Consider the following 22,259-nt stretch of genomic DNA (forward strand, 5'->3'; position numbering starts at 1 on the left):
CATTTACATAAAAAAATAAAAATAATACATAAATAAATAAATGTAGTAGCTTTTGTTTAATGTATATACTCTTTTGAATTGGTGTTCCTTATTTTTACCATCCCTACTGTTTTTACCGTGATTACTGTTAGTGTCACGTGTTTGTATAGAATATGGTTTTAAACATACCAGGAAAATTGACCAATAGGGGATGTTTAATGTGAAATGATAGTGTCTCCTGTTTGTGTATTTCCTCTGCTGCACATTGATTATGCACATGTATACTTAGCATACTGTCTGGTAGGGAATATCAGGGATCTAGACCTAAATATGTTTGTGTATGGTATAGAAAACTAATGTTTTATGATCTTCACTATTATATTTATCCTACACATGTATGATTAGATTTCTACTATTATCCTATTTGAATCCTACAGCATGCATGCAGGGATACAGTACTAAAGGAATATTGTACAAATACAATACTCATTTTAAATTAAAAGTCTAATAATTGTATTGGATTACTATGCATATCCTAGAGGTATTATATAAAATCCTGTCATTACTCACATTAATGCAACACCCCGGATAGCCAAATAGCCAATACAAAGTTATGGTTGTGTTCAGAGCCAGTCCGAAGTCTGATGGGCGGAGAAAATCGGGGGCTTATGAATACAAGCTGGTATTGGCAATCCGCTGAGACAGAGAAGACAACGATTTAGTGTTTCATTGATCACTCAAGACTGGAAGTAATTAGTTTGCATTAGATAGATTATTTATCATTTTATTGTGACTGTGTGTGGTTTAAGTTGTTTACATATATAACTACAAGTTTATAGATGTAGCTCTTGGTTGGTTCACATGTGCTGACTTTCTCTTGTTTGTTCCCTTCAAGTCCTTTTGACAGCAGTCGGGATGTTGAAAATGATGTTGCTCTGCGCTTGTCTGATCCAAGCCCTCGCTGTCCAGTCCATGGTGGACGTGAAGGAGCCGGACACCTATGATGTTTCCAGCCCGGCTAAAAAGACGGTTTTATACAAGGATCGGCACTCGGGGGAAACAGGTGAGAAACATTCATGAACTTGCAAAAGCGTGTAAACTCGACCTATTACTAGTCTGTAAACATTTACATTTACTGCAGCTTTTCTATTAAAAGCACTACATCTATGTGAAGAGCTGCATTAAATGCAAATGTTCTTTATCCCTTTCTTTTCTAGACTGCACGTACTAAAAAATGCCTATACATTTTCTCAAAAGCTTACGATTGTGAGATTTCATGATGAGGATTGTGTTATTTTATTTTTTTTTATATAGGGGGTTGTGTTTTTTATGTATTTGATCTAAATTCTGTGGTAATAAACTTGTATAATAAAATGTCTAGCATTACTGCTATTCTCTTCATATACATATTATTAATTTTCGTGAAAATTAACCTTCACTGCCTTTCTCTCTCTAGATGGCAAAACGCTTTCTTATTATTATGATACTACTACTACTACTACTAATAATAATAATAATAATAATAATAATAATAATAATACGCCTTTACAAGTTTTTATTTTCTGTATAACAACATAATAAAATGAATTGGGTAATACCTGAGGCCATATACAAATATATTATAGCCCCCTTCACCCTTTACCTTTTTATTTTGTATTTTACAAGATTTTCATTTAATACAAGATTGATTAGCCTATATGAATGCATTAGATAAAGTAAATAGGGGGTGTTTAATGTTTAAAATCAATACTACTCTTACATTAGATTATTTTATTAAATATTAACGATTGAGACTAGCCTATGTACTTGGTCTTTATTCTAATTAAATAGTTTGCCGCGTTTTAAAACAATAAGGTTAGACTGCTTTCCAATGAATTGATGACTAAAACGTTTGCATTTGCTCGGCAAGGTCTGTATTTCAGTGTTTATTTTAGTACTGCATAGACGATTGTTTTAAGGGTTTGTTAATGCAAATGACAGTGGAAAATTATATATTTTTTAAAAGAAGGCAACCCCAGTGTTCATAAAGCAGAACTGAACACTGGGTTTTAATCCATTCAGAGATAGTCTAACTGTTGCGTGTATACAACAGGGAGAAAACTTGTGACCTTGTGAACATCTTGTGTGGAACAGATTATAATGATAACGGAGCAGCTCTGAGAAAGCTAGCACAAAGTATATATATATATATATATATATAACTTTCTCTTTCTGGTAAAACGATAGCGAAAGATCAAAGAGGTTTTGGTTTTTGCGACATTGCTGTTAAGTCAGGTACAGAAAGCCAAGGAAGTTCAGAAGTGCCTGAAATAAGAGAAATGTGTCTAAATGCAGCTCCAAGTAGGCACTGATCTAGTTTTAGCACAAAAATATGCAGTTTGAGACCACAGGTGTGTTTCCTGGTATTGCAGCAGATTTGCATATATGTTTTAATGTTGCTTTGGTATTTTGTGTTTTATATATTACAGTCTGTAAATCAATAAGTTGTTGTTGAAGTATAAGTATCCACAAATTTCCAGGTACTACTTTTGTCCAGGGAATACCGTATTGTCCTGTTCTTCTGATACTAAAGCCGAGGAGTGGCTCCTTTTATGATTTAGACTTTACTTACACTTAAGCGTTTTCTTTTCACTTGGTTTAGCAAGTTTTGTTTTGTTTTTCTTTTTTTTGTTGTACCTTTTCTGCTTGTGATAAACAGACTACTCTTCTTTGCAGTTTTTCAAGAGCAGTGACACTTCATTTGTATATTTTGTGCATCCAAACACAAATGAGTTTCAGTCGTTCTTCCTTTGATCCAACTTCAAAATGTCTTATGTATCAGATAATATTGCACACAGATTATTTATTAGTAGCAGAGATTTTTCCCCCCATGTCACGTAAAAACACAGCAGTACGGTAAAGATAAATATGCAATATGCTGTTATGGCCTAGGTGTAGTATCAATTGAGATTCTAACTGCGTTATTGTATTGCTTGTTTTACAAATTCACCCCCACACACAATCTCTTTAGTTATGTTAATCATTAAAATGCCTTTTATGCATTGAAAAAAACAAAAACATGGTGTGTTGATTAATTCTCACAGCCTTTTTGAAAATAAAAATAAAATAAAAATGTTGGTGAGTGCTGTGCTGAGTGGAATATGAAAATTGTTATTCAAAGCTAATTTTTAGTGCTTGCATTTTTTTTTAATTTGAAGCTAGAGGTGTTCAGGTGGTTTTGCAGATGTGATGATGTCATCTGCAAATCGTAAGGTGTCCAAACTTGTGTTTAACTTGATTACTTTTTATTCACAGTCCAAAGTCTTGAACACTTCATCAAGAGTTGCTGTGTGTCTTCTTGTGGCTTACTCCTTTGCAGATCTGGATGTTGTCAGTGTCTTGGTGGACTGATTTTTGATCTGGCATTGTAGTAGATATATTTAATGAGTTTTATGTTGACTTCCTCACTGTATTGGTTACTTAGAGTACTGATGACAGAACTTGTGTAGATCGAATCAAATGCTTCTTCTGGTCGATACAGCCGAGGCATAGCAGAGGCTTTATTCTCTACAACAGTTTCTTACCCTTTTCCATCTCATGGGCCACTAGTTGTTTGACCCATGAGTAAAGGCCCACATGTGATCAGAGTCTCATTAGCATCCTCACCAGGCATATATACACCCAGACTGAGATTTCTCTATTATTATTTTATTGTTCTTAAAAGGCACACTTATATGTGTTCTATTAAGTTGAATTGCTGCAATAGGTTAGTTTGTAAATCCACACAATAACACTATATTTTAAAAGCTACTTACCAGCAGTTAGTGAGACACATGTGCTTGCTTCTGGTCAATTATGTGATCCAGTTTAGGGGAAATTGTAGACAGGCTGACTCTTAGCATGGCCATTAACGTTGTACAGTTATGTCTAAATGTCTTTGCAGCAGTCACAGTCTAAAATCCTGATTCACACATGTAAGTTGTGGTGAACGGCAGTAAAACCTCTGATAGAGCTGGGAATTCTCTTCCCACTGACGTCCAAAAAGTAGCAAGTTCATTTTTTTGAAGCCAGGAGTTTTAGGCTGCTGTCAACTGATAGTTCCATTAGCTGGGTTTCCAAGGCTGTTGAGAGGGAAACACCCGAAGCAACTGGATCTACTGCGAATGGGTCCAAAATCCAAAGGTTGCCATATAAGAAATAATCAGAACATTTCTCTGACAGTTAAGACATACAACTTTGGCACTGGCAATGTGGGGATGTTCTTCCAAAAGCTCACTCGGGAGTGGAAACATTTAAACTCGCCCCTCCTTAATTTTTTTGTTCCACAGATTGAGCTTCTTCTTATGTCCCTCAATCTTGTCAACAACCAAGAACACACTGCTGTTTCTTCTTTAATGGACAGTTGATTTATATTGTCAAAGATATAAGTAAGCAAGTTTTTCTACAAACACAGTCGGTGTATCGCACTTTCATAGGATTTTTTTTCTCTTCAAGAAATGTATTCTCTTTCTTCATTTCAAACAAGCGGTTTAGGAGCTTCCCTTTGGAAAGCCACCTGGCTTCACAATGAAATCGCAATCGCACATCATCAGACTGCATGCTCATCCAATGCTGCAAAGCATGTGGAATTCAGGGCACTATGTTTTATGTCATTCACAGTTTTCACTGCAATCTTCTCTACTTCATTAGCTTCTGGTGACACTGTTTTGAAAAACAATGCATGCATTTAGCTTCTGGCGGTTATTCCTTAATTTGTTTCACCACCAGTGTTTTCCTGTCATGGACGCAGCCCCAGCAGTACATACTCTATTGCATTTTTCCCAGTCCAAAGCCTTTTTAACTTAAAACTGTTAAGGCTCATACATATGTATTAGTTATTTTTGTAGGCAGCTCATCACAGAAAAGTGAGGGCTTTTTTAGAATGTGTTTTGAGCTAACTTAGACATCTGCTGACTTTTTAGCTGATCTTGCTTCCTTTTGAAATATTCTCTTTGCTTTCCAGTGCATCCAGGGTGTTTAGTTTGCAAGTGCCTTTCCAGCTTTTAAGGCTTTAATGCTTCATTGGATAATACCTCACCACATTTAACGCACTGCAGCCTTGGCTCTGGATCACTCATTGTAAAACCAAACTTAATGTAGTTGGGATTATACTGGCTTCAACTTTATGGCTACTCCAGAACCCTCTTCACTATCGCTAACCTTTCTCTTTAAAAAGTGTTCCATCTTCCGATATATTGTTTTGTCATGTGTGGCATGTAGTGTTTTTTGAATGTCTTTATTATTCTCATACAATGCCTACGACTAGATTCTGAAATTAAAGTCTGAAACACTTTGTGAAAAGTGTTGCAAGAATTTTCTCAGTTTCTCCCAAAGCATCTTTAAGGATCTCCACCCCACTATCATCTCAAGGTGTTTTCCCGTTTTCCCACCTCTTTGTGGAATAAGATACTGCTTCTGGAATCACAACTGGTATTTCACTTGTGTTCATTGAGACCTCTTTTTTTTTCTTGTTCACTATTGTCATCACTACTGTATAGGTTCCTGTGTTTTCTTCCATTCTCTTGATGATCTCATCTCTCTTTTTGTTTGTTTTGCAATAATCATTTTTCAGGGCTGTGATTCGACATTAGGAGACGTTGTTTTGCATTGTTGATGTTCCTATTATTTGCATGGTCTCTTTAAGTTGTTAAACTTACTTAAATCTTCAGTAATACATGTCCTTACTGTTTTGCAGTTCAGTACAATTAACTTTATGATTTGGGGTCTGGACTGTTGCACAAAATTCTGATACATCTAGATCTTCACAAAATGAATGTCTCAGAAACTCAGCATAATGAGATAAAAGATAATTAGCACCCCTGTGTTTAGATTTCAGTGCAGCCGAGTGCTCAATCCTCACTTCATGCAGCCCTTAATCAAAATAGGTTACTGATTTGTATTATCAAGAGCATTTGAACTGCTTTTAACAAATTAAGAATATGATGTATAATGTAACTAGGATACTATATCCAACTTTTTTAAAGTAGCAGAAAACGTTTAGTTGAGTAAAATATTCTATTAATCATCGGGTTACATTTGATCACTTTGTAGTTACTTGTGTTATATTCAGCAAATATGTACTGTAATGTAACACAGACATCCATGGATTTACACAATAGGTGCTTATATGCTGCCATTTCTGATCCGGTTCAAATGCATTGGTAGCATTTGATCCTGCTCAGAAATGGCAGTGTAAACACTCAACTGGCTCAAGTTCTGGCATGCACTGTGAAAGTGTTTGTTTTATTTGTTTTAGAGGCACTTCCCGTATTATCAATAAAATATTGTCAAAATTAACACTAATGGCATGTTACTTTATGTTAGTAAAAAATAAATACTTGTATTTTAGTTTAAACTGCTTCGGCTGCTAAAAGTAACTTATTTTATGTTTAAAATGCTTTGGTTGGCTTTACTTGTTAGAATATTTCGTAACAAGATCAAATTACAGTTTTTGAAATAGCCGTGTTCTAAAGGACTACTTTAATAAATGCATATCATGAATTTCTACTTGCGAGCTGGTGAGCATGCCAGGACCCCTGTGGTGGCTGAAAGTTGATCCTGATCAAATGGCAGTGTAAACACAACACCACTGATCCTTATCAAATATACCGATGCATTTGATCCGGATCAAAAATGGCTGTGTAAAAGCGCCCAATACAATTATTTTTCAATTCAACTGATGTCTTGGCCCTAGACTACAATATGTATTAAAAGTCTGTGTTTTAGCATAAACCGGAATAATCAGATTTTAAGAAGATAAGATGATATTTATCTGATTTTGCTAATTTGGTTTTATCAGCTAATTCATCCTAGAATTGTATCCAGCTGTTTCTGTAAGAAACCCATAGTGTCCTTCATAGCTGGGAGTTGTTTAGACCCTGATGAAGTTTCTAAGTATACACTTGTGGATTTGCTTAATTTAGCTTGACTTTGGCTTACTTTGCCTATATCCCTAAGATTAAAATGCTAGAGAGATAACGGCAAAATGTTCTGTTCATGTATGACACTCCTTTGACATAGAGAATTACTCCACTTATTTTTCTGTGGCAACTCTCTGGTGAACAAAAAACAATATTTTAAATTGTTTCAAATAAAACCCAGTTATTCCGTTATATAATGCTACACTTCCTTATTGCTGATTCAGGCTTTCTTTTATCCTTTTTTTATTGCAATATCACATGGTCTAAATGGTGATCCCTTTATAGCAATTGAGCCAGCTTGCAGGTGGAGAAGGGGTACTTTGACTCTCAATCCATGACTGTAGAACCAAAGACAGACAACAAAAAGAACAGTACATTTTAATTACAAGAACTAAATGATAAACAAAGGCGCTTGTTTGTGAAGTAGTGGTAATGGTATTATCCCATTACAACTTTTGTTGGATTCTGACGTTAATTGTGTGTCATGGAGACATGTATCAATTATAAGATGTAATAAACACAGATACTCAGGAGCAACTTGTACTGCTTTACAGCTGGTTTTCTTGTGCTCTGTAATTATTTGCAATTTCGTCTCAGGGACATTATAAAGTACTTTATTTAGCCAATAAGTTTGTAACTTTTGCAATGCTGACAGATAGTAATTGATGGTAATGTAAATATGTGAAACTGAATTACAGAACATGTATTATAAGTAGGCTTTCTATGTTTATTATGTGGTAATGTGGAATTTACAGTAGGAAAAATGTGAAGCTGTCTTGAACACCTGCTAACCTTGCTGTATGGGATGGTGAGTTTATGTATTAAATAAGACAGCAAGTCTAACGTGATGATAGATTTCCAGGTTAAAAAAACAAGCGGTGAGACAAAGTTCAAATGAATGGCCAAAGGAAGAGACATCACAGTAAAACCTATCAAAATCCACAAAAATGTATGTTGAAAAGGTGCAAGCCTAATAATAAGCACGTGTAAACATTTACAGTTGTCAATTAGAAAGGCGCTCTGTGATAGGTGAGGGAATAATTACTACAAAACTTTCCTGACAGGGACTTGGAACCAGGGGAAATCCAATACTTTGTTTGCCAGAAGAGGAACTCAAGAATGGAAGAAAGTGCATGCTCTGGTGAGTTGTATATTGCTTTCCAAATGGCATTTTAATTGCATTCAGTGTTTGCAAAAGGATTAACATGTGTTCCAGCTAAACTACTGAAAATAAGCAATATAATTTGAAGCTGTGCAACAACAACAAATGAATGACCAAAGTCAACGACAAAAGGGGCCCTCAACATTTTATTTTTTTAATTGGATGGTTTTCTTTTTTTTTCTTTTTTTTTTTTTACTAAAAGATAGGGTAACTCATTAAAAAACATAATAAGTACCCTTGGTGGAGCTCAACCATCTGGAATGTCTCCCAAATAGTCACACTTCTGTAACAGTGCCTAATTCATGGTTGGGTGGCTGTCTGGCCTGGCTACAGACAGACAGCCGCCATTAGTCAAGAGAAGTTTGTGTTCTTTACTGATTTGTGTTTCTGTAATTAAAATAAATGCAGTTCATAATTGTAAGACTATAACCACTTCGTGCTGAGTAATATGAAGGGGCTGATATTTTATCTGTCTTCTGTTGCCTTAAGCTGTGGGTTGTTTTGTAGCTGTAATAACTTGAGTCACATTTCTTTTGAGTCTTTCACAAGGCAACAGACTTGCACTTGGAAACCCAGAAATTGCAATTAAGCGGATCTGTGGAAAACACTCTTATCTGCCTACAGGCTGTAGATCTGCCTGTGTAATTTTCTAGTAATGAAATGTGTTTCTTATGTATTTTTGTGTTGGATTTAACCACCTCCAACTGCACAGGAAGCAAGGAGGGGGTGGACAACCTGATTCATGTGACAGACTGCTGACTCTTGCTGACTCTAAATTGAGAAATAGGATATAGGTTATATAGTATTAGTATCTTTAAACAGACACGGAATAATATTCAAGGTTCGACTTAAAAGTAACAATGAGATGTATTTTTCAGTTGTATTGCAAGTGAGGGAGTCAATGATGTGATATAGATAACTCAAGCATTTTGTTGCATACTCAATATCATTTTGTGTGTGTGCTTTCCCTATTATCTAGTAACATATATATATATATATATATATATATATATATATATATATACAGTGGGGGAAAAAAGTATTTGATCCCCAGCTGATTTTGTACATTTGCCCACTGACAAAGAAATGATCAGTCTGTAATTTTAATGGTAGGTGTATTTTAACAGTGAGAGACAGAATAACAACAAAAAAATCCAGAAAAACGCATTTCAAAAAAGTTATAAATTGATTTGCATGATAATGAGGGAAATAAGTATCTGACCCCTTCGACTTAGTACTTGCTGGCAAAACCCTTGTTGGCAATCACAGAGGTCAGACGTTTCTTGTAGTTGGCCACCAGGTTTGCACACATCTCAGGAGGGATTTTGTCCCACTCCTCTTTGCAGATCCTCTCCAAGTCATTAAGGTTTCGAGGCTGACATTTGGCAACTTGAACCTTCAGCTCCCTCCACAGATTTTCTATGGGATTAAGGTCTGGAGACTGGCTAGGCCACTCCAGGACCTTAATGTGCTTCTTCTTGAGCCACTCCTTTGTTGCCTTGGCTGTGTGTTTTGGGTCATTGTCATGCTGGAATACCCATCCACGACCCATTTTCAATGCCCTGGCTGAGGGAAGGAGGTTCTCACCCAAGATTTGACGGTACATGGCCCCGTCCATCGTCCCTTTGATGTGGTGCAGTTGTCCTGTCCCCTTAGCAGAAAAACACCCCCAAAGCATAATGTTTGCACCTCCATGTTTGACGGTGGGGATGGTGTTCTTGGGGTCATTCCTCCTCCTCTAAACATGGCGAGTTGAGTTGATGACAAAGAGCTTGATTTTGGTCTCATCTGACCACAACACTTTCACCCAGTTCTCCTCTGAATCATTCAGATGTTGGCAAACTTCAGACGGGCCTGTACATGTGCTTTCTTCAGCAGGGGGACCTTGCGGGCGCTGCAGGATTTCAGTCCTTCACGGCGTAGTGTGTTACCAATTGTTTTCTTGGAGACTATGGTCCCAGCTGCCTTGAGATCATTAACAAGATCCTCCCGTGTAGTTCTGGGCTGATTCCTCACCGTTCTCATGATCATTGAAACTCCACGAGGTGAGATCTTGCATGGAGCCCCAGACCGAGGGAGACTGACAGTTATTTTGTGTTTCTTCCATTTGCGAATAATCGCACCAACTGTTGTCACCTTCTCACCAAGCTGCTTGGTGATGGTCTTGTAGCCCATTCCAGCCTTGTGTAGGTCTACAGTCTTCACCCTGACATCCTTGGACAGCTCTTTGGTCTTGGCCATGGTGGAGAGTTTGGAATCTGATTGATTGATTGCTTCTGTGGACAGGTGTCTTTTATACAGGTAACGAGCTGAGATTAGGAGCACTCCCTTTAAGAGAGTGCTCCTAATCTCAGCTCGTTACCTGTATAAAAGACACCTGGGAGCTAGAAATCTTGCTGATTGATAGGGGATCAAATACTTATTTCCCTCATTGAAATGCGTTTTTCTGGATTTGTTTGTTGTTATTCTGTCTCTCACTGTTAAAATACACCTACCATTAAAATTATAGACGGATCATTTCTTTGTCAGTGGGCAAACGTACAAAATCAGCAGGGGATCAAATACTTTTTTCCCTCACTGTATATATATATATATATATATATATATATATTATAATTAATAAGAGTTCCCGGGGGTGATGGATAGAGCAATGACACTGGTTTCCATATTGTTACACCCAGAAGCAGCAGAAATATGACTTATTTGTATATTTAATTTTTAATTGGTCCTGTTATTTAGGAAAATATACATTCAAACATATTACTATGTCATTCAGATATTTTATTTCTAAGAATTACATGTTCACAAATAAATCACATTTCAATAATTAAAAAAAAAAATCAGTTAATGGGAGGTGTTTATATCACCATTTCAGTTTGAAAACAATTATTTCTATATTCATTTACACGATAAAGTTAAAATGTCCAGTTTTATGCAGGTAATATAATATTATTAATTGATCCTGCTTAAGCTCTCCAAGGATCAGCTATGTTCAGTGAACTCTTTTGTGATATATTTGAACAATCAGGTCTTATTTCAAACAATTTATCACATCCAGTAAATACTAGCTGCTAATGTACTCCAGTACAAAACATTAAACGCTGGAGACTTGGGTTCAACATGAACTTTCCTGACTGGGCTTAAATTCCTTGTTGATTTTTATCAGTTATTTATTTACCTAGCTGAGACATTTATTCAAACCAACTTGAATTCAACACTATTGTATTACAGAATAGTGGAAATGAAAAAGGCTTGTAGCAACTTGGGCATTTCCAAGATTGAAGACCTCTAAGATATTTAATTTCCCTGATTTTATGTGGATCCCAAAGGATTATTTGACTAAATGTATCAGAGGTTAAAAAATGCTTAAATAAATTTAATTTAAACTTGTCTGCTCTTCTTCCTGTCCAGTTTAATGAAAAGCCAAATACCAGATTAGATTCAATCCAATAATTACCAGACAGCAATGATGGAAGATCTAGGTGTACATGAGATTGCTGTTCACCATTTCAAACTTCATTGAAACAGAACAAGCTCACTGATCTTCATTTAGCATTACATATCTTAGTATAGGATTTATATCAATTTGATATGATCTAATTATGATGTTGTGTGTTTCACTGAAGTATTTTGCCTAAGGGGTTTTATTGTTCAATGGCAAGAACAGTCTGTGAGATAAATTAATTGAAAACAATTATGACACTTTGATATATATTTATGTGAGCATTGCTTTGCTGTCGTCAGGGCAATTTGTCCCTCACCATTGCATACTGAAACAAAATGCCTTGTATTCTAGAAGCCAAAGCAGGAGTTGGTGCTTCCATTTAGAAGATGTTCCCGGGTCATGGAGAGCTGCATCCCTCATTCCCTCTGCTGTGATCCCTGCGCGTCCTGCCACTGCCGATTCTTCAATGCCATCTGCTACTGCCGACGGCTGAACCGCCACTGCCAGAAGAAAACATAGGGATCTGAGCTGGAGCATCCGACCTCGTCACCAGTGGTCATAAGCTCTCTCTTCTACTTGTACTGAACTGCTGCTTTGTTTTCAGGAGGAGGACAGTGAATGTCACTCTTGCCAGACTAACTGTATATTCTTGAGTATGTGGTGAAACAGCTTTGTTTATATATAATTTCCATGGTGTCCTGCTAGATCTGTGGCCCCATTAGCCTGCCAGATTAAATACTTCTTTATCTGTTAAATGCTGGAACTTATAAAGCAGTTTTCAAACCTCAGAAGAGATATCTCTTGACCTGACAGTGGGTTGGTGAGTATGTCCAATATCAACATTACCAATACCAAAGGTTATTCTAAATGACCTGACAGACTTTGACATTCCATAACAGTCCTCTCTTAATATACAATCATTCTACGACTATACAAAAGTTAATTTTATGAATACAACTGCAATGATCAGGTTGTGTATCTTGAAAGAGAAAGGAGCTTACTGTTTTCTTTTTCCAGAATGTTTGTGTACTGGTATATAAGACCATGAAATGTCAGATGTCACCATTACAGGCTCATTGACACAATCAGCCCTGTGACACTCTCCCTCTCTAAAACTTCACTGCAGCCTCAGTGACTACAAGACATCTAACAAATTCTAGTATGTAGTATTGTGGCTTATCTGATTAAACCCAATTTCAAACCTGCAATCTCAGGTACACCTACAAGGGCAAAAAGGAGGAAGGAAACCTCTTTCAAGACTGGGGGAAATATTTTACTGTACAAATGGTAACCCTGTTGTTCTTGCCAGTTTTATCATGATTTAATCTGATTGTATTATTTTAGCATAGATTTTAACCAGCCATTAAAACTAAACACAAATACATGGTAATACCAAATTTATTAGGAGAGCAGACAAAATTAAATAAAAAACTAAACAAAAAACTGCTATTCACAAATTATTGAGTGCTCAAGGAATGCTGTGCCATTTCTCCCACAGGGCAGGTTTTACTGCAGCATCTCTGGGTTTGTTGTGATTCCAGTATGTCTAAGTGGTATTCAATAAGACTGACCAAGCTATGATATATTCTCAGCTCTATTCTTGAACTACTGTTGGACACTCCCAGCTTTTTAACCAAACCAGGATAAACATGGTCACACCATGGCTAATCTGGTCGATGGGAACTGGCTGTACTAAATTGCACATTGTCTTTTAATAAAATTGGATTACAGCACTAGCCCTCTGCATAGCATAGCCCTCTAATACAATCTATGGAGGGTGTTATTTCCCAATATGTTGTGGTAATAAAGTGTCCATTTTAGTAAGTGGAAATGTACATAAAATGACAGCTATTACATATGCAATATCAATTATTCATTATTCACATTTTACTGTCATTTATATGCTAATAAAATGTTATCATTCAACATGTTGTGCTTGTTTTATTTATTTAAAAGCATCTAATTGTATGTTTCATGTCAAATATTTAATGTCTTGCACATCAATTTCTATATTGTCATACAGACATTAGATTTAAATAAATTGACATTGACAAAAAAAAATCCTATTCTATAAACATACATATCACTAACAAAATATGATTTGGATTGATACATTTTTGCGGACACAGACTCCATGTAGAAGTTTTGGTTGTACGAGGATGTCTCTAAGCATCTCTAAAACTGGCCAGTCAACTTAGCACACTGAGTGTAGTGTGTATGTAGTGATTTGGTGTATTTCTTTGGCCTGTAGTTTAATGTTTAGTGTCGTTTTAGAGATTTGTACTTCAATTTTTTATAAAATACAATTAATCTCTGACCATTTCAATTCCAAATGTATTTTGAGAAGAGAATTCAAGGATTTGATCTCTGAAACATCTGTTGATCTTAAAACCATGAACACATACATATTGTAGAATCATTCTTCTTATTGAATATAGAAAGCAAGTATTTATTATCTTACGGAAAGTGAGGAATAAGTTTCTGAGCAGATACTAAGAAATTAATAAGTTCCATTATTAGTCATTGTTAACTATGTTTAGGCATTGTTATACTATGTCCTTGTTAGGTTACATCAATTAACCATTTAGTTTGGCCATATATTTAAATGAAAAAAGTCCCACCCATCCTTTTCACTGTAGGACTGATACACTGTCTTAATTGGAAGCAATCATCCAAAGCAAGAATTTTCATGGGGTGTCCAGGATGACTCTAAATGTTACGATGGTCATGTCTTCTTGCAATTAAAAGATAACTACTTCAACTAAAGAGTGTGGGATACTTTTTACAGTGAGATAGCAATGGGAACTATTTAATCAGTAACATTATGCAGAGAATACTAAACATGTGGCACTGGCAGCAAGAGACAACCACTGGTAACCACGACTACACCACTCCCAGTTTACTTTAAAGTGAGGAACTCACTAAACCCCTGTTTCCCCCCCACAGGTTTGGCAGACAATCCCAGATACACAGCATTAATACCAGTCACAGTTGCAAAACAGTTTATTATACACGGTCAACAATCCAAGAGGGATGGGGCACGAAGTCCACGCCATCCACATAGTTAACCCTTCCCCCTTTAAAACTGCCTTTAATACATGGCACCATGACCCTCAAGAGAAAGGAGAGAAACAGAGGCTCAGAGGGACTGCTACACAAATTGGACTGGGTAAGTACTAGTTCAACTGGCAGTGCGCAGTTCTAACGTACGTACCTTGACTCTCCATTCTCTCAGCTAGTCACTCCTACAGGTACAATGTCCTGGGCCCGGTCTCGCCACCAGTGCTGCTACATGGAACCCTCCTTTCTCCACCGACCCTGTAAGAAAAGACAGCGGCAGTCTCCAAAATATAAACTCTCCTGTAGTTACATTATTTCTGCAGGTGAACAGGACAAGACTCTGACAGCCTCCAGAAGCCACTTAATTTGTTACTAATCAGTCTGAGATCAGTCCGAATACTCCACCGCATCTGGATCAGTCCAATCCTGCAGGTTGCTTTGCGTCAGGCTTTGCTACCAGGTCCCCATCCCCCTGCTCACTCTATTTCTGGCCATGTCCTGAAAATACAGACTGGCTGCTTTTAAAGCCAAGTTCATGGTCTGGAGCAGGGAGGTGAATGGTTCAAATGTGTCTGGCTGATTGCTTAGGAGGATATTGTCCAATGAGGACATGTGCTGGAATGTGCGAATGCCACAGTGTGGAATGTGCACAGTGAACGCAAACGTGCTCAATGAAAGTAAAAGAAAGTAAAATACAAGAAATATAAAGATACAATTGAAGTGAAAAACAACAACTAATAAGTGAAGAAAAAGCAAGATAATAATAAACCAAACCAATAAATTAAATAATCAATATAAAAGGAAACCCACGCATACACCTCATATTACCCACACCCACATTGCCCCACACCCTCTGCAAGACATGTTTCAGTTATTTTTACTGTAATATACTAGAATACTGTTTTAGAGTGGGTATTTTACATTATAAAAACAATACAAAATTGTAATTCTCATTTCTAAAATTCAATTTAAACTCATCAATTAAATCTCAACGAAACAACAAGAACAAAACCAAGTGAACTAGTGCATTTAAATCAATCAGTGCATGTAACTAAATTAATTAATTTATCTCAAATGAACATTCAAAACCAATCTGATGCATTATTATAATTAACGGTGAATGCATTAAACAAATAAAAAGAACAAAATTTGTTTCCAGCAAAACCAAAACAATATATATATATATATATATATATATATATATATATGTTACAAGAGGTGCTGGGAGGGGTGATTGGTGTTGCCTATTAATTGGTGTTATTTATTATGTTTATTTTATTACGGAGTTTGTGGGTTTTTATTTTCACTTGTCATTACTTTTGTATATGTTATATTACTTGTTAATTTTCACTTGATTTTCTTTGCTTTTTTTCACTTAATTGTTTTCACTTAAAGGCAACATTCTCACCAACTGCAGACACCAATTAAGGATACACCCGTCTGATTGGGCGGTGTCCCCCACTCCTTTAATTAGCACAACTGTTTTCATTCATCTCCTGACCCCTACTGAAGAGCACCTGCTTTAAAAAGAGTGCAGAGAGCAGGAAGGAGAGAGCTAGGACTGAGAAGGAAGGAGGATAGCACTGAGAAGGAAGGAGGATAGCACTGAGAAGGAAGGAGGATAGCACTGAGAAGGAAGGAGGATAGCACTGTGTGGAGCCAGGCAGGAGGGTGTGCGACAATGGGGAACAAGACTGGAAGACAGCCTTGAGGAACAGGGGACGCTGCAGATGGGAACAGGGGAATTGTTCATGGCAGGATAAGTACTCTGATGTCTTATGGGAAAACTCTCCTTGGTTTTGAATGAGTTTTGGCTGATTGCTGTGCACCCTTCCTGGCTCCTGGCTGCCTCTGCGTAACGTGTGGTATCCAAGGAGAAAAGGAAAAGTAATTTGAGAATGGATCCTGGACTGCTTTCCTATTTTTCCTACTTCTCTGACAAGGCTGGTAGAGATTGTTCCCCCAGTGGTCAGCTGGGCCTCAGACGGAAAGCCGTGCACCTGTGGAGAGACCCGGTGGGGAAAAGGATAGCGGAGGGACGTGAATGGGGGGAAAATAACCACTGTAGTGTGTGGTTTCACTTACCTGGCCTTAATGACGTGTACCCTCTGAATGTCCTTTCCTTGTTCCTCTCTCCCTGCCTAGGGTTGGTGGCACTGCAGAGCCTGGTCCAGGGGCTGACACAGTAGGAGGGGGACCCCATACTGCCAAGCCTCCTAGGAATCCACCTGCCATGAACTTGAATGGACATTGGTGACATTCAAGCCTTGATTCTGGGACTTTGACTTTGGCGGGGGGGGGGCCCAAGACAGGCTTTACTTTTAGCATAGTTTTATCGGGGATTTTCTTAGGATTAGTTTTAGTATTTTATTTTGCCTGTCTCTAACTTTTTTTTGCTAGCACAATCGCCTGTTATTAAAGGCAGTTTTACTATTTCTAATTGTAGGTAATGGGGCCTCTAGGCCGGTGGACTTCATGCCCCCCCTGGCAGCCATCGTAATAAACTTGTTGTAATTCTAAATATTGACTCTATGGTGTGTACATTGGGATCTTGCTAAAGCCTGTGTGGGGTGGAGGGGGGGAATAGTGAGACCCCTTCCTCACTGGAATAAAATAGGGGTGGTGTGGTCACGTGATGGTTGCAACCGTTTCCCCCCCCTCCTTTGTCGTTACACATGAAGGGTTCTTCATGCTAACCGGAGTCTCCTGAGAGCCTGTATTTAGTCTAACCATGTCAAATCCACATATGGTATGCACTCGTATAAACCGCTTATTGTGTTCACATTATGCCCTTAAGCCTAGGTTGAAAGGGGATTCTTTTCTGAAGTTCATTTCCAACCGATCTTAACAAATAGTCTAAAGGATTGTTATATGATGTGATCATAAGCTGATGGTATAGAGGTGTCCAAATTATGGCCCACATGGGCCATCCTGCTGCTTAATGACCTTGGAGGAACTGAGGGCCACCTGGGACCATCCGGCAACAGCCCCCGCCATGCACAGAAACCCCTCCCCCTTGGGCAGTGCTTCCTTTTTCAGATAACTAGGGTTGCATTCGCAACCTATTTTACTGTACACTTGTGACTTACTCCATTTTCCCTCAGAAAATAATCCTGCAGAGAGGATGGTACTGTATGTGTTGCAGTTAACCCATTATGCAGACTGTCTGGAAATCATATACGAAAAAATGCCTTTTACACTACAAAGCCGCAAAAAAAGTTGTGTTCATCTCCTGTAGTTTGTTAGCATTTAATTTCCCTTTCCAGGGGCACTAGACAAGAGCATGTCTTCGCATTTCCTTACAGACTTGCCAGTTCTCCATTGCAGAACCTTTACACAATGTTCTGTGTTTTAATTTAGGTTTGTTACATTTTGTAGTTCTCAGATTAAACGTTGAGAAAAGTCTGTATCCCACATATCTTGTGACTCTTTCATATTTACTTAATAAACTCACCATTTGAACTCCTTACCTGGGGACTTATTTCACAGATATCTATATCTATAGATATTTTTTTTTTTAGTTTAGTTTTAAAATGCCTTTGTGAACTTAACAGGACTTTTCACCTCATTATGTTCCTGAATTATGTCGCCTTACTGAATTGAATCTGTAAAATCTGTATTTGCAACAATTTTATTATATTATAGTTGGCAAAACCAAAATGCCAAACAAAGCAAATATGTTTTGTATTGTCCTTTCCTGTCTTCTGCAAGTCCCAATGATTCATGTCTGGATTCAAATCCCTTACCAAAAGGTTTTGATTTCACACATGACATTAGTTGCTTGTGTACAGCTAGTATAATGTCCTCTTGGGAACGAGATTTTAATATTGAGTTCTTTGACTATCTGTGGAAGTTGATGCTTTTCTCATGTATGTTACGCTCTATGGGTAATAAATGGTTTGCTTCAACTGAAAGCACTACATTGCATATAGTTATTACCCAAAGACTAAGTTGGCTAGAATACATGTAAAAGTTAAATATGTTTTGTGCCTCAAAGAAGACTCTCTCTACCTCCTCAGAAGACTCACTCTGCCTCCTCTCTGCTCCCCTTCCTCCATAGCCGCTCCTTCTCATCCCTGGCCACCAGAATGCTAGTTTCTTAGTTTAGTTAAGAGTTACATTGATTGTTTATGTGGTTACTTGTTTAGCTAAGAATTGTATCTTACACGTGTATTGTAGTAAGAGCAGCAACTGTTTGTTAGTTAATTTAGCAAACTAACGTAGCACACTTAACACGCCCTTTCTGTAAATCGGAAGCGTTACATTGTAGGCTGTTATTATTTAGCATTTATTTGGCATTACTATGAGCTTTTGTTCAGTGTAACTGTGAGTGTCCGGCTCGGTCTTTGTCTGTATTCAGATATAAAGCGGCCATTAATTGTGCTATTAGCAGTCCTGCGTGGGAGGGAGGGCCATCCTGACAGCCTTGTGTCATTCAGCGCAACACAGGTGTGCACTGTCCTAATTAGTTACAGGTGAAGTATTTAACAACCCCCTGGACCCCTGCGCCAGCAGTCAGCGCCACCCCTTCCGAAGGGCCCCAACTCCAAAGGGCAGGGACTCTAGCTGTGGGACTTCAGCAAGGAGAAGACTGCGAGGAGACACCGCACAGCAACAGCAAAAGCAAGAAGCCATGACGATCTCTCCGATTCCCGTCCTGCTCTCTCAGTCTTCTCGGCGTGCACCTGCACGCCATTGCTTCCCTAATCCCTCTAACCTCATCTCTCTGCCTCTCCCCTCCTCCTCCCTCCCCTCTACTCCACTCTCTGGAGGACTGTGGAATTGCCACTGAGCTTCCAACACGGCCGACTTCATCTACACCTTCGCCTCCCACCACTCCCTGGATTTCCTCGCTCTCACCAAGACATGGATCTCCTCGGACAACTCAAACACCCCTGCCACCTTATCCTCCCTATTTGTCCCATTCCCCTCATCTTAACGGGCGGGGAGGAGGAACAAGGCTCCTGCTCTCCCCTTTCTCTCGTCTATCACGACCCACAGCTTTGAATTCCATGCAGTGGAAATCACCTCTCCCTCTCACCTCTTCCTTCTATTTCTCTACTGTGCCCCTGGTCCACTTGCCTCCTTCCTGGATGAACTCAACTTCCTTCTCTCCTCCCTCCCCTCGCTGTCCTCACCTACCATCCTCCTGGGAGACTTCAACATCCACCTCTCCAATCCTTCCCACTGTGCCAGATTTATTCCTCTCCTTTACTCCTTTAACTTCTCTCTCTCCCCATCTCCCCCCACTCACAGGGCAGGCCGCCAGCCTACCCATCCCTCCCCTCCTCAGCCTTGGATCTCTGCTGTTCTCCGCTCAACCCGAACTAGTCTGCGAGCCGCTGAATAGAAGTGGAAAAGGAACAAACTCCCAGCTGCCCTCGAACTCTACCGCTCTCTACTGTCTACATTCTCCTCCACACACACCTCAGCCAAGCAATCTTACTTCCAATCACTCTTTGAATCCACTGTCAGCAACCCCTGCAAACTCTACTCGACCTTCTTCTCCCTCCTTGCCCCCAGTCCCCCTCCTCCCTCATCTCTCACTGCTACCGCCCTGTCTCCCTACTTCCCCACTGCTCCCAAAGACTCTCGAGCGGGCGGTCCACCATCAGCTCTCTGACTTTTTGTACCAACACTCACTCCTTGATCCTCTGCAATCCAGCTTCCGCACTGCTCTCACCTGGTTCTCCTCCTACCTCAGCAACCGGACCTACCAAGTGACATGGCGAGGTTCCTCATCCACCCCCCAGCCACTCCTCACAGGCGTACCTCAAGGCTCCATCCTGGGCACTTCACAGTTTTATCATGCTTCTTGCGTTATTGATTGATTTCCTCCTTGCTCCCTTTCCTGTAACCTTTGACTGTGACCCTACATCTTGACAGCACTTAGCTTTTACCATCCAGGATGTAGGACCTCACTTACTGTACTTGCCTGTGTAAGCTGTAAATTAGAAGAAATGTATTATATTTTGAATTGCTATGTTTTATGCAAATTGAATTTGTAATGATTGATGCCTTGTACTTAACTGTATTCTTGCACTTTGTATTGCACTTATGTTGTAAGTCACCCTCATCAATTAAGGACTGGTCCAGGATATCAGCAGCAAATACCCAAGAACGCTCCTCTGAACCATAACCTTCCCAGTTGACGAGGTACTGTAGGCGACCCCGGTGGCGACGGGATCAAAGTAGGGACCGGACAGCATAGGCTGGACCATCATCAAGATCCAGAAGTTCACCCCCCTCCCTTATCCGGATTAAATTGTAGGCACTGCGCAGGTCAAGTTTTCTGAAATATTTGGCTCCTCTGAGTTGTTCCAGCTAGTTTGTTCAACAAATATTTAACAGTGACAGTTCCCTTAAAGTTATCCTTCAAATGTTTATGTTGTCATGTAAAGTAAAACTAATTAATCAAATTAATTAAATAATCTGCCGTCAAGAAACATTTTCTCCACAGAGATGGATTTTCATACAGTAAACTGTTATTGCTTCAATGCGAATGAAGGGTCCAGCCCCACCAGATGTATAATAAAGTGAGAGTCGATGTTGAAAAATGTATCTGATGGTCCATGGCATGCAACATCAACTGACCTCTGAACCAGTGGTGCTGGTGGTGAACCATATCAAGGTTTTACTGCGCATTGCCTTTCCTCAGAGTGGCAACTTCAGACACATTGTCTGGAAACGATGTCTTCATTGCTGAATGCATTCAAAACATGCTTCATGATTGGAACATTAAAAAATAGAGTCTTGTGTCACGGTGTCAATGCCCTTAACTTCCGGATGGAATGAATACTCCACCCCTTTAATTTACGAGGGGGGGACTCTCGATCCTACCACTTGGCTTCCCCGATATCCGAGGATATCAGCAAGACACTAGAGCTCCCACAATGGACAAGGTAAGTGATTTATTTTCATTTTAGTTTCCTTCACAGAGTTATATGCACACACTATCTATACAATAAAAAAGCACATTGGAAGTGCAGGGCATGAAGTGTGCACACAGTCCAAAATATAGGCTATGAATATCTCAATTTCTTACAACCATTCTTCAAAAGGGCAATGAAATTACAATATCCTAAACCTCTAAAAGAATGATTAAACTGTCTCTTTCTCTATAGCCTCAGTGAAACAGGAAAGAGCCTTGGTTTATCATGTCCCTTGATCAAGCAGCATGGCTTATGTCCAGGTCCTTATGCTTATCATCCCAGCATTTCCCAATGCTATATTATAATCAAGGGTCCCTCTCTCTCTTCCCAGCGGAATCTGGCAGGCAGTCTTGTTCAGCGCTTATCACCAACAATAAGATTCATGATGTGGTAAGAGGATGAGGGTCAACCTAATCCGTGGTTTCATGGCTCCTGGTACAACTGCAACTAGAACTACTGTGTGTGCAGTCCTGGTTTCAGAGAGGAATATGTGACATTTAATGGCAAAAGATTCAGACGATTCCATCGTCTCTGGTTTCTAGCACACATCACAGTCTCAGCCCTGAAGCCAATCTTGCATCACATGAGTGAGGTTCTCAGAACTGGTATCTCTGCAGAGCTAAGTACCAGCAAGTGATATGATGATTGGTGCACTTTATCTGATGTAGCCACTGTATGGTACATGATCTGTCACCAGCTTTAAGGGACATCCCAGGAGGTAGTACCAGAGTGCCTCCACAGCC

The 22,259-nt window shown here is 38.9% G+C and overlaps 1 protein-coding gene across 2 annotated transcripts; it reads left to right on the forward strand.

Moving 5' to 3' along the window:
- Positions 1-630: 630 nt before the first annotated feature.
- Positions 631-13,450, forward strand: asip2b (agouti signaling protein, nonagouti homolog (mouse) 2b). 2 transcript variants are annotated; one of them, XM_066723303.1, is made up of 4 exons: positions 631-728; positions 875-1,042; positions 7,982-8,058; positions 11,876-13,450. In XM_066723303.1, the coding sequence occupies exons 2-4, from the start codon at positions 895-897 to the stop codon at positions 12,041-12,043; spliced, it is 393 nt and encodes a 130-aa protein (XP_066579400.1). In that variant the 5' UTR covers positions 631-728; positions 875-894; the 3' UTR covers positions 12,044-13,450. The 2 variants fall into 2 exon arrangements, with proteins under 2 accessions (XP_066579400.1, XP_066579401.1); XM_066723304.1 differs by lacking the exon at positions 631-728 and having other exon boundaries at positions 739-1,042.
- Positions 13,451-22,259: the final 8,809 nt, after the last annotated feature.

The sequence above is a fragment of the Amia ocellicauda genome, chromosome 2, assembly GCF_036373705.1.
Source record: "Amia ocellicauda isolate fAmiCal2 chromosome 2, fAmiCal2.hap1, whole genome shotgun sequence".
Classification (NCBI taxonomy): Eukaryota; Metazoa; Chordata; class Actinopteri; order Amiiformes; family Amiidae; genus Amia; species Amia ocellicauda.

Coding starts and splice junctions, on each gene's coding strand:
- asip2b (XM_066723303.1), top strand. CDS start 895: ATGTTGAAAATGATGTTGCTCTGCGCTTGTCTGATCCAAGCCCTCGCT. Junction 1,043..7,981: donor TCGGCACTCGGGGGAAACAG/GTGAGAAACATT, acceptor CTTTCCTGACAG/GGACTTGGAACCAGGGGAAA. Junction 8,059..11,875: donor GGAAGAAAGTGCATGCTCTG/GTGAGTTGTATA, acceptor CTTGTATTCTAG/AAGCCAAAGCAGGAGTTGGT.